This window comes from Ceratotherium simum, chromosome 9, assembly GCF_057802395.1.
Source record: "Ceratotherium simum simum isolate JZ-2026a chromosome 9, ASM5780239v1, whole genome shotgun sequence".
NCBI classification, from domain to species: Eukaryota; Metazoa; Chordata; class Mammalia; order Perissodactyla; family Rhinocerotidae; genus Ceratotherium; species Ceratotherium simum.
In genome coordinates, this window is record NC_141908.1 from 65135961 (window position 1) to 65148917 (window position 12957).

The 12957-nt window shown below is 33.6% G+C and overlaps 1 protein-coding gene across 2 annotated transcripts in view; it reads right to left on the minus strand.

Moving 5' to 3' along the window:
• Positions 1-12957, minus strand: part of TFPI (tissue factor pathway inhibitor) — a 79712-nt gene continuing 66755 nt past the window's right edge. For both annotated transcript variants that reach the window (XM_004426716.3, XM_087435466.1), the window contains 2 exons: positions 3204-3383; positions 1-2484 (listed from right to left, as the gene is read on the minus strand). In XM_004426716.3, the coding sequence (XP_004426773.1) occupies positions 2378-2484; positions 3204-3383 (287 nt within the window). In that variant the 3' untranslated portion in view covers positions 1-2377. The remainder of the gene's footprint in view (positions 2485-3203; positions 3384-12957) is intronic.

Sequence of the window (12957 nt, forward strand, 5' to 3'; positions counted from 1 at the left end):
GATATTTTATTTTTTATAATGTAAAAAATAAAATCATTTGAGCTGTTTTTAACATGACCTGTTAATTTTGAACAAAGTATAAACAAAGTAGGTAAATATATGTATATGATGTGTAATGTAAATCTATATAAAATTCACAGTTAGATGCAATTGATTATGCAAAACAAAGCAAGACAATACCACCAGAGGGCTTCTGATTTAAAAACGCAGTAAAAATAATATTCACATGCATTAAACATTGCAAACCATCTGAGTGTATGTCTTTTTTTGACTAAGTAATAAATCCATGAATGGTTGTTGGAGAAAACAATTAGTCAACTCAGCAACGGGCTTGGCAACTTGCCACTTGATGTAAGGAGACTTTACTCTTTATCTAAAGGTATTGCTATCCATGTATAAATGACAACAGAGCATATTTCAGAAGGGGTTTTGATTTCCAAAAGTCTCGAATTCCACAGCCAAGATCCAGTTTAAAGTAGTTACTTATGTACTGAATATTTGAAATTAAGATACAAAATTTTTCTTAAATGAACAAATTGACACTGTTTTGTAATGATATAATTTTTATGCCGTAGGATGGAAATGATTTGTAATTGTATATTAGGATTTTTATTCTGTCTCAAAACATAGTGATTTTATAGCTCACATCAGTTGGACCCTGACTTCAGATGAATGATCTGGAGAGGATCAGATTTTTAAATAGGAAATCAGCATGAATAAGCTGAGTAATTAAAGATATTTTCAGTGAACAATGAATACTCTTTTAACTAAATTGAAGTAGTCATGAAAGAGAGTAGTGTAGTTAAGTTCAAAATATATATACATGTATGTGTATATACACATACATGTATATATACACCAAAATAAATTGTGGGGGATGGGGTGGGGTCAAGTACCAACTGGTGAGTCCTTGAAGGATTTTGAGTGGTGGTGAAATATACTGAATTAATTCTTAGGAATTAAATCAGTACTGATGTGAAGAATGCAGTAGAGGTAAAAAGCCTTAGAGTTGGATGAACTTATGAAAAAGGAAGCAATAGTGTTTGGAGACTGATTAGACGTGGTGTACGAGGGAAAATAAGAAATCAAGATAGGGTTCAAACTTTCAAGCCTGAGGAACAGGTAGAATTATAATACTGCTGCTAGAGAGTAGTCATTAAGCTAAACTAAATGGTTGAAGTGGTTAGTTGTTTCTAGATGACAAGTTCAAATGTAAATATGAAATTTGAAGTGAACAGTATAGAAACTGAAATGTGTATGATGAGGCTGTTGAGATGCTGGACTGCACATGGCTCAGCAGAGAGGGAAAGGTACGGATCTGGATATAGTGAATTAACTTCAGAGAAATGTCAGTTAAATCCCTGAGAGGGAACAGTGCTTGGATTTTCTAGTGGAATCTTCCTTGCTGATAATTTTTTTTTTCATTTTCTCCAGAAATAGCATGGCTTTTTTTTTTTTTTTTTAAGCAGGAATTACTGGTTGCGTTGTGCGTATTCATTTATCCTAATGATAAATCACCAGATTTCAGGAGGCTTAAACATTATCGCTATTTTTGGTGACAGAAAATTTTGTCAAACAATAAAATTAGGAAGTACATAAACAGAATTTCTTTTTGATTGCCATTAAAAACTTCCCTTTTCCAGCAAGTTTCTTCTCATCGTGATCTGTCTTTAACAAACAATTATTCAACTGTCTTTACTGATATAACCATAAGCAAACCAAAAAAGTTAAATCAATCAAAATCAGGCAGGCACATGACAAAGAGTTGAGTGTTCTTTGTTCAAATATGGTTTGGCTGAAGATTGATCGAGGTACTACTGGTTAGTGCAAAAGGAGAGAACATGTGTCTAGGGAGGGAAGCACGTGATAGAATTCTATTGTTACCAGCTCTTTCCAAATGCACAATTGAGTGATCTTTGTCAGAAGAAGGTGCTTGTCACCATTTTAGATGTAAAACCCCAAAAGTGCTTGTTTTTTAATAGCTGTACTTCTTAATCTGGGCATAGGCTATAAAGAAGATCGTCGTATACATGATCAAAACAAATAAGTGACAACATAATCTCAAATAGATGATCACTAAACAGAAAAATGGACTCATTTGAGGTGGCCAGCAGTATGATAATTTGTAGTTAAATGGCAAATAGTTAGGGATCAAGAGAATAAGTAAATTCATAGTAGTCAGTTAATAAATTATAGCCCTAGAATAAGCAATTTGATTGGATTAGAAAAGGAACACTGATGCAAATGTATTAATAGCAGGTAATATATGACTGGAAATTCATGCAATTTTAAAAGGATTTTAGGAAAGAAAAAAATCATAGTGAGAAGCTTCATCTAAAATATTTAGTAGGATTAATGTTGTAATAATATAACAAATTTATATCTTTTTAACAACAATTTTTTCATATACTATTTTCACTGGCGGCTTCTTTCTTTTTCTTTTGGTTTTAATTAATCCTTCTTTCGATATTCTTTGGATGAAACCTACAAAAGGAAGAGAAACAAATTTATGCATGATAAAGTAACATAATAAAACATTTTATCTAACATTTCCTCAAATTATCTTTTAATATTTAAAACCAAAAAAACTGATTAGTTTAAAAGCCTTTAATTTTGTCTATGTCTTTGTGTAGAACAATCTATTGCTAAAGAAGTCACTTTGCATATATAAGAGTTAGCAAAAATGGATAAGCATGTTGCTGATTTTTACTATTTATCTTCAGTTAGAAATTCATGCCCATTTTATTAAAAAAGTGGACATGTGGCTGTAGGCGGTCAGTGGAATTATAGGTAATTTTTATTTACATATTAATACTCTTCTCTAAACATGCATCATTTTTCTATTCAGAAGAAAATTAATAAATGCATTAAAATTTTGTGTATTATAAGAAAGCCCAAAGCTATTTTGGTATAATTCTTTAAAATGAAAGCTTCGCATGTAAATATTAAAAGAATAAAACATTGATTTGTTTGAAATTGATTCTTTTTCTATGAAGACATTAAGAGGAATTGCAGCTTACATATCCAGCAATATTATCTAAATGTAATTGAAAAGGGGACAGTTATTAGCTAAATCATATTACTTTGTTTCTTATATAAATAGAACTAATTTCAGGATATTTTTCATAGATTAAAATTCATTCATAATTTCAATACAATTATCTAAAACACTAGTGAATTAATGGGAAGAATGTCTTCTATACCTTTTTTACAAGTCTTAAGACACGCCTTCTTAGAAGTAAAATTGTTTTCGTTCCCTCCACATCCACTGTACTTAAATGGGCGGCATTTCCCAATAATTGAATTGTAGTAGAATCTGCTCTCATTGGCTTGACACAATCCTCTGTCTGCTGGGGTCAGACACCAGGAGGGGCCATAAAATTCTAAGAACATCAAGAAAACGTGGTAAGTCATGTATGATAGTTAATCTGAGACTTTCATATTATTGTTTATAGATTAGTCTTGTGGCATGTTTATGTAAAACAGTAATCTGAATGAATAAAAGTAGTACTCAGTAAAATTCATGTATTTCGATTCCATGAAAATGCTTAACCAATCTCCAAGTGTCCCCTATAATGAGACCTTTCTCCAATAAATTAAAAAGTACATACATTTGCTAAAGAGAGGTGCTATGATTACTTTATATGAAAAAACTAGTTGTACGTAATAAAACCGCTATGCAACAACTTAACTTCTGAAAATTTGTTAACCATATACATTAAAAAAAACTATCAGTGTTTACATATCATTTGTTCATGAATGGTCAACTTGGGAAAAAAAAGTCCTGATGAGCAAAATCCTTATTCGTCGTACCATACAAATACTCAAGCTGAGGAAGAGTGTCTTCTCTTGACTAAAAAGAGTCTGAATGATGTAACAAAATAACAATTTAAAGTGCAGGGATTCAGGTGTAGTAAATTCTTTTTTTTTTTTTTTTAATTTTTTGTTTATTGCAGTAACATTGGTTTTATAACATTGTAAAAGTTTCAGGTGTAGTAAATTCTAACTTGAAGCTTCAGAGAAGGAGCCCAGAAGAGATGGTTTGACTTAGCAATCAAGTTTTCTCATAAAGCGAAGCATCAGTTCTAAATGACTTAGGTGTTTTTGCAAAGGAAGGAATATTGCTAAAGCCAGTAAAATAAAACACTTACAGGTTTAAACCAGAGAGACAGGCTGGTCTGTCAATGAGACTAAGCACTTTCAAAAACAGAAGAAAAAAAATGCAGCTAGGGTAATAAAAGGAACACTCATTCCCTTAAGACAAAGCAGAGAAATAGATTCAGCCCAATGGTTGCTTTTAGCTCCTTTGGGAATTCCCGTCAGTGAGGGGAAGCTGGTCCCCTTTAGCAGCAGAGCTAAATTGCTTGATATTAGTAAACCCATATTGCAGATATGTTGGTGGATGGTGAGGAATCAGTAGAAGAAAACTTCAGTGGCTTTGCCAAAGGGTGAGATGTGGGGCAGCAAATGCAGACAAAGAGAATTTGCTGGATATTCAACACTGGCAGAAAATAGAACTTTGAGGAATCCAATAGCCAATGAAGGCAAATAAGTTGAGCTGAAAGGAAGAAGTGATCTGATGGCAAGCAAACCCCAGATGAATAGACTGTAAAAGAAAAGAAATAAAACAATTTGAGGAAAAAAATGAATGAAATCTTAAATTGATATACACATTTTACCATCCCCTGCCTTCTAGATATTTAAATAAAGATTGGAGTGTCTTGATATAATCTCATGTGAGAGAGAAACTCTGGAAAATAGAAGGAGTGGGAATAATATGGGAGGAATATGAGAAGACATTTTAGAAAAGTGATATTCTGTGTTAAAATTCAAGAACTGTAATTACAAAGAATGTGAAGTTTTATTTAGGTCTTTGAGTAGGTAGAAACCTTGTGATTTTAAAAGAAACTCTTAGGATCTGTAAAACTAAAACATTATTCAAAATCATGTAGTCTAATTTATGTTTGAAATTAAATAGAAATTAATTTAAATATATTGAAATTAATTAAATAATTTAATTATTTAATGAAATCAATTTGATAATTTTACCTCATCCTATTTGGGGATTATAGTATGTGATTATTGCCATCACAAATTGCAATGAAAATGTATTTGGTGAGAATGTGTGCTTAACTTTCTATAAAATGTTGAAATGTCTTCTTACCAACAGTGGTTTGTATAAGAAGAATTTTCTAATAATCTAGGAGAGATATATTGTGACTGCGCCCTACTATTTGGCAAACTTTTCCAATGTGTGTGCTATGGATTCTCATCAGCCCACAGTCTAGAATATGAGATGGTTATCAGTTGCCACTACTTCTATCTCTGTGAGTTTCCAAAGTCATCACTTATGTTTAGGAACAAAAGAACTACCCTACAATCAATTAGCCCGATTTGAGAAACAGAAAAAGAAGAGGAAATTGCTATTTTTTTAATTCTCAGAAAACATCTACAGATGCTTCATAGTAGATGTGTATGATGAAATGATATGACTTATACATCAATTTCACTTTAGCATTTTGTACACAAGATATATTAGCCCAGTAAGTTGCAGACAATATATGTGGATGTACTTGTAAGTTGGACATTTCTTTACAAATGTTAGTTCTTATTGTCTTAATAGCAATGCACTACCTAAAGTTCCTTATTCTAGGACAGAGAGAGTTTTCTGATAACATGCAGCAAATTCATTCTTCTTTTCCCCCAGCAGACAACTTGTAGTAAACCTGGTCCCATAACAAAATCAAGGCTATTTCAAAGTGAGGGCAAGGTAGCCTGGTACATTTGGGCTACAGTTCCTAGACTGGAGGTAACAAGAGAGGAGCCTCTACTATCATAGGCCAGGAGTCTGGAACACCAGGTAAAAGCTAGAAGCAAAATGGGCTTCTCCAGTGGGATTCAAAACCATGGCGGATACACTACAAGTTTGGCGGAGAGATATACTCTAGCTTCTGTCTTCTTTTAGCCACCAGGCCTTCCAACTATGTCTGCCACTGGCTAAACCTACTCAGAAGCCACGGGAAAGGGCTCCCTATAATATGGGACAGGGCAAGAGGAAGGTAGGGGACTGATTTGAGAACAGACAGTTGACCAGTGCAGATGCCATCAGAAAGAGTTTCACTACCAGTTAAATTGTTCAAGGCATCAGGTTGCCTCTACATGAAACTCAGTGACTTCTGAGTCAGAGGGTGTCTGGCATGCTGCTTCTGACAGCCTGGGATCTGGTGTGCAGACTTGAATTGTCTCTCTTTCCAGATGTCTGTTTGTGACTGACCTGATGACAGCTGTTCATCTATCTCACTTTATTTGCCCTGATTTTAATCACTATCTACACAGGTCATCAAACACAATTCACCTTTTACCCAGATCAATATTGTGGTTCCTAACACTAGAAATAAGAATATTTCGATAATGCATTAAAATTTGAAATTAATCACTAAGGATGTTGTATTATATATACTTAACATTTAAAAGTTTTTAATAAATAAATAAATTATCATCAGTTGGGGGGTCTTTATAAGGCCATTACTCTTCAGAACATGAATTATACCTGTAAACTAATCCATTTCTCCTAAAATCATTTTAACTCTCAGCAGGAATTCTATCATTGGGTTACTCTAGCATAAGCAACAGTAGAATTAAAATGATGAAGCAGATGGTTTCTCAAAGATATTTTAGCTCTAAGATTTTTTGAGTCCTTGATTATCATCTTTTCAACTCCAAAGGTGAGGAAATTAAAATTTTTGTACCCCAGGATGAGATAAGCTTGACTGTTTTCAATTAATATATTTATTCTAGATAAACATAGGCACTCACCTATTCAAAATCCAGACTCTGATATCTACAATGAAAGAAAATATAAAGGTTTTGAAGTAGTTGAACAACGTGATTTTATTGGTCTAGATTATTCACAGAAATTTAAGATAGAATAAAAAGACACTAACCTGACTTCTGTTCATTTTCCAAAGGGAATTTAATAACCAAATGCATTCTGTCTCGATCTCGCCATTAATAACAAGTTGGATAGCTTCCATTTAGAGGGTCTAGGATAAGGTTTCAGAATTCAGGATCCGCTTATTTTCTGCCAGGAGCTGCCATGATCTAGTGTGACTGCTAAACTATAGGTGGCGCTTCAAAGTCAGTTTTATGTGTAAAGTGGTTTATGTAATTTTTCTTTAAAACTTACACAGTAAACTTTGAATCTTATGCTCACTTTGAATTACTGCAGTGTCTTTCTTATTGTTCTCATTTTACTGCCTAGTTAGGCTTTTATTTTACCAACCAAATTGGGTTTCTGAACCACCTCATGACTTGTGGAGTAAATTATTTTTTGTCTTCTGAGACTGCTTTAGGGAATTGAATAATGAACTTATTTTCCTGTAATTTTGTAGTGAAGAAAATAAAAATTTTAATTTTCTAATTACAAATTATTATTGTAAAATGTTCAAATAATACAAAAGTATAGAAAATGAAAAACAAAAGTTCTCCATAATTTGGTCCCTGCCCTTTAACCATTATCAATGGTTTGGCGTTTATCTTCCCGCAAATTGTTTGCATATGCGAACATGTATTAGTATACTGCTCTGTCTTATTATTTTACTTGGTAATATTTTGTGGATGTTTCCACATTTTTTCATATATATACTTCATTCTTTTTCATGTATGCACAGTATTTTATTTTTTGAACTGACTACAGTATATTTAGTCAATCCATGACCTATGTATATATAGATTATTTCTATTTTTTCAATTTATATTTCTATATTGCTGTTTAAAAATGCCTAAACATTATTTAACAAAACGTGGACCTTCCTCTAATGCATTTATTTACTAGACATTGTCTTTTTTTTCTCTCCTCATACCCACAAAAGTAGAAGGGTACTATGTAGGACTAGTAGTTGCTCGTAGCTCCTAAAATGTTCTACAAAATATAATTTACATAGAATCTAAGACGCCTTTGATTTTAATATGCGCCATTATTTTATGTACTGCTTGTAAAGAAAGAAACAAAAAACACAATTACGCTATTATACACCATCAGTTGTAAGCTTCCTTATGATTTAAACAATGTTAAAATGTGGAAAAAGATGCATTTAGAATCATTAAAATATGATAATTTACCTTTTTATGTCAACACACTGAACTTAAACACATACATACACACAAACGGGAATGGACATGATATATGCTCTTCATTGGGCAAAAAGCTGAGAGGGAACGCAATCAGCTGGAAAGATGATTACTACAGGGATGTTTTTAGCAGGTAGCGAGCTTAGCAGGTGACAACTCTACAAAATAGATTCTTTTATGCTGAGCTTACTGTATACTGTTGGGATCCTCCAGAAGCTACTTTCAGTCTTGTATTTTATTTACTTCGTGTTGAGTTGGAAAACAAAAATAGCAAAGAAATATTAAAAGAATGTTCTAGAATGTTGACAGTGATTATCTGCAATGGAAATATGGTTGATTTTCTTCTTTTTTCTACTTTCCTATTTTTTCCAAGTTGTCTGCAATTATAATGTTCAAATTATATAGTAAAATATATAATAAATATTATAAATAATATTATATAATAAAAATATTTTAGAGTGATCCCAGTGTCCTGGGGGTCACAGAGAGAAGGCTAGAGATTGGAATCTGTTTCTGATTGGGAATGGAGAGTAAACCTGTCACCTGTAAATTTGCTATTTACAGATAACAAATCTGTACTACTGGAAAAGCATGTATCTCTGTTCACTAACAAGAGAGAAGTGGCGTTAAATGAGCAGAAACTGACATTCCATATAGAAGGGAAAAGAGGGCAGGGAATGGGAAAATGAATGCTGTGGAACATTTTTTTTTTTTTTTTTCTGTGCATACTGGGCCCCTTTGCTGAGGGCGAAATATAGAAGGCAGGCTGCCAGGGCATTTGAAATTGAAAGTTCATGGGGGGATAGACTGTAAGAAACCTTGCCCAGGCAGGCAAGTCTCTTACTGAAAAGGAAGAAGAGAAATTGGGTAGATAATAATTTATTGGGTTGGATTTCTTTGCCAGATCAAAGTTTACAAAGTTTACAAAGAGTTTCCAAAGTTATCTTCATCCAGGGATTTTTCTAAACAAAGCCACCAATAAAGCAAGCCATGGTAAAATGACAAATTATGAAACTTATGAGTATAATTTATTTTAAGATAATTATGTCTTATAATACATTAGAAAAACTTTCCTTCATGTCATATCTACAAAATTGAAAACTCGATAAGATTTTAATAAAAGGTGAAAATTAATGTTTATTTAGTCCTTGATCAGCTTTTAAGGAAGAATGACATTTTGATACACTGAGGAGATAGAGGGGACTATGGGTGAAAGAAAGCACAAAGGTCAGAATATTCTTGGTTTGTTTGTTTGCAAACTCTGGGCTATCTGGAGAGATCCAGTGGGATACAAATCTGGAAAAGCAGATTTAGACCAAATTAAGGAGGTCCTTGAATACTACGATATTTGGATTTTATGATGTAGACATTCATAAACCACAGAAAGTATTGAAGGATGAAAGAGACAAGTTCTGCTCTTTCTTGATACATGAAGCAAACTCAACCATGCATGGGTAGGTTGAATCCAGTAGGAGACTTGCAATAGAGGAGAATATAAGGTGACCCTAACTAAAGCAGTTACAGTGAGGACAGCTAAAATTAAGCACCAGATTGAATGTGGGCAAGGGAGAGAGCTAGAGAGAAGATAATTCAAATATTTCTAGAGTGGTTGGCTTTGAAGATGCAATATTTTTTGGATGTATTATGAAACATTATAGTATAAAATATAGTCATAATGTTTTCAAAAGTTGTAATTTTATCATGCTTTCTTGTGGCTTTAGTTAGAAAAATCCCTGAATGAAGATGAAATTGTGAATTGTGCTTGTGGATTAGCCAGCATCTAGGCAAACAAGTCCAAGATGTTAGATCAAAGATAGAACCCAGGTTTGGAGAAGATACAAACTTTTAATTTTGACTTCAACGGAAGTACAAGATGATTAATTTTGTACTTCAGTGGAAGTACAACATCGTGACTCTGTCCTCCCACAACACTTGTGCAGATCTCTGTCTGAGCAAGTTACATAGGCATTGAAGTCATCTCTGTGTCTGTCTCCTTCCCCCATTTCGGGCCTGCCTGTAAAGAACAAAACCACCCTCTTCTTTATTATTCTCAGACTCCCAGTCTCCACGACAATTCCCATTGTGTAGAAGGCACCCAAAATTTGTTGAACTGAACTGAAATTAAGAAGTATAACAGATCTGTACCCCAAGTCATAAGATAAAGTTGGAAACAGGTTTATAAGTTCTCTGATTAGAAATAAGATCCAAAGACACAAAACATGTACTGGTATTTTATAGTTATGTTTGAATTTTATAAGTGCTTTATATTATTTCAGATAATCATAGTATTAAGTATATTAAATGAAGATACTGCAGATCAAGGTTACAGTCTGTAGGTGCTAAAAAATTACTAAGTTACTAAAAAATTATCACTAATAAAATGTATACAAATAATACCCCTGATTATTTTATTTTTTTCTGCTATAAACCTCTGTTGACATGGGTAATCATTATCATTATTATAAAAAAACCCTCAAATATTAATACTTTTGAGCTCTTACTACGTGCTAAACACTGGGTTAAGAATTTTATAAATGTCATCAGAATCTTCACAAACATTTTATTAGATATTACTCTCCACATGTAACGAATGAGGAACCTGAGGCCGAGAGTTGTGTAATTTTTTTCAAGGCCACAGAGAGAGTTGACAAATAGCAGAACTGGAATTTAAACCCACGTCTTTCTGCCCATAAAGCTAATGCTCTTAACCACTATGATATGTTGTCTGAAAACCAACTAGAAAATAAAAATAACTGAGCAAAGGTATTTTAATAATTAGCAGATAAAGAGGAAGTTGTCACAACTTCCCCTTTATATCTGGTCCCCACATTCTCTCTTCTTGGAAACTCAGGTTCAGAATGTCTTAGCTGCTTCTTACCCTCAGCTACATGTATCCAGTTAGAGTTTATCAAGTTTGAACACAGTAGAGATATCTAACCAAAACAGGTCATCAAACAAGGGGGCTGGAAACAAGTCTTGGGAGTAACAGTTCTGAGCCAAACAGTATTCAGTATTGAAACTTTTGAAGGCAAGAATTATTGGGTTAGCATGTTCAACCTGGACTAATTCTAGAAATAACAGACCAAAGTTCCAGGCTTTTATGTACTCTGTGATCATATTTGTACCAGCCAGTCAGAACAATTTAAAGGCATTAAGATGTAATAGAAAACTTAGAAACCTCATTCTGCTCTGTCCCTAGAAAAGATAGAGTTGGGATCTTCCCAATCAACACATTTTATATCAGTGCTTCTCAAATTCACTTCTGCAAAGATTGTCCAGTATTCAAATAGAAAAAGGGCAGTCAGAGAACGACACACAACATAGAGCAGCACAGGCTTTTCTAACGTATTCCTACCTCATTCCTAACCTGCCCTTAGCAGTCAATACCAAATTTATATTATAATAGGGATTTTTACGTTTGAGCAAAAAACATATGCCATCAAATTAGTATTATTAATTTATTAGTTTGTAGTTTGTATTGTATTTATTTGTGAATAACTTTTGATTTATAGTTGTATAACAGTCACATGCAAAAGGAGTTTATTCCTACTATTTTCCTTGTTCATATGAAATAAATGTCATTTAATATAATTTGATTTACAAATTGGAAGTCTGTGATTTTTCCTTTTTAAAAGTATCTGCGTATTATTCAAGTTTTAGAAACACTTCTCTGGAGGAATATTATGACTAAGGCAGAAAATTTATCCTTGTTAAAACCAGAGATGGTCCAGGAAGAAGGGATTAGCAAAAGTAGCCAGTGGTCACCTAGGGCGACTGTATTTGGATGGCAGCAATCTTGGCAGAAATGAAGTGCTACATTTTAATTCTCACCAGCTGTCCTGTCAGGAAGTAGATCTGATGGATCCTCTCCACGAGTTGTTATCTATTTTTGGAAAGCCAGCCTGTCAGAAAATCAGCATATGAGGCACCAGATTCACCAAGCAGACATATTTAGACCATAAGAGAAATTTCTATGCTTCTTGGTTTGAAAACACATTACGAAAAACGGGATACTTGTTTGGGACTATGGAAATGGGTTGTTGATGAAGTAGTGTTTTTCGGAATTGTTGATGGTGCTAATGATTAACTGTGGTGTGCAGCTCAGTGCATAACTCTTTAGTTGATGGGGGATATTTTCTTTCCAGAAAGTTTCTATGGTTGTGACATTCTTCTATATGTAATCATGTCTTCAACAAGAGGCCAAATAGGTGACAATATTCTCTTGCAAATCTGTAAATTGACTGTATCAGTGATGGTGTTTGGCTGTCAATCAGGCAATTTATGAGCATAATACCTCTTTCAGAGGGCCAATGATAACCAAAAAATTTTAGAGAGACATGTATGTATACCTGTGCGTGTGTATTTGTGGTGTGCGTGTATATGTATGTTTTTCTTCCCATTTTTTAATGTATAAATGGCCACCAGATCATACATTGAATACAGTCAGGAGAGAGAGAGAGTTCCAAGTATCCAGTTGGTCTTCAGTATGACATCCAATCCTTTTTCCTTGACCTGGAGGCTGCCAGGAAGCAATGTGGGACTAGGACAGGTATATAGGTATTCCTTTTCTCAGTTAGAAAGCAATCAGATTGGGTTGGCAATAGGGTTCTGAAGTCTATTCAAAGATTTTTTTCCCAAAATTTCATAAAGCTGATGTAGTCCCAAGGCAGCTATTAAGAGTTGACATATAGTAGCAAAGTCTGCTATGAGAAGCAGGAAAATAACTCACCTTTTTCATGAATGGGTCAGGTCCACTCAAAAGGCCCATAACCAGTATGAACATTTGAGAACATTAGTTTTTCTTTGCTAGTTAGACATTTACCAATG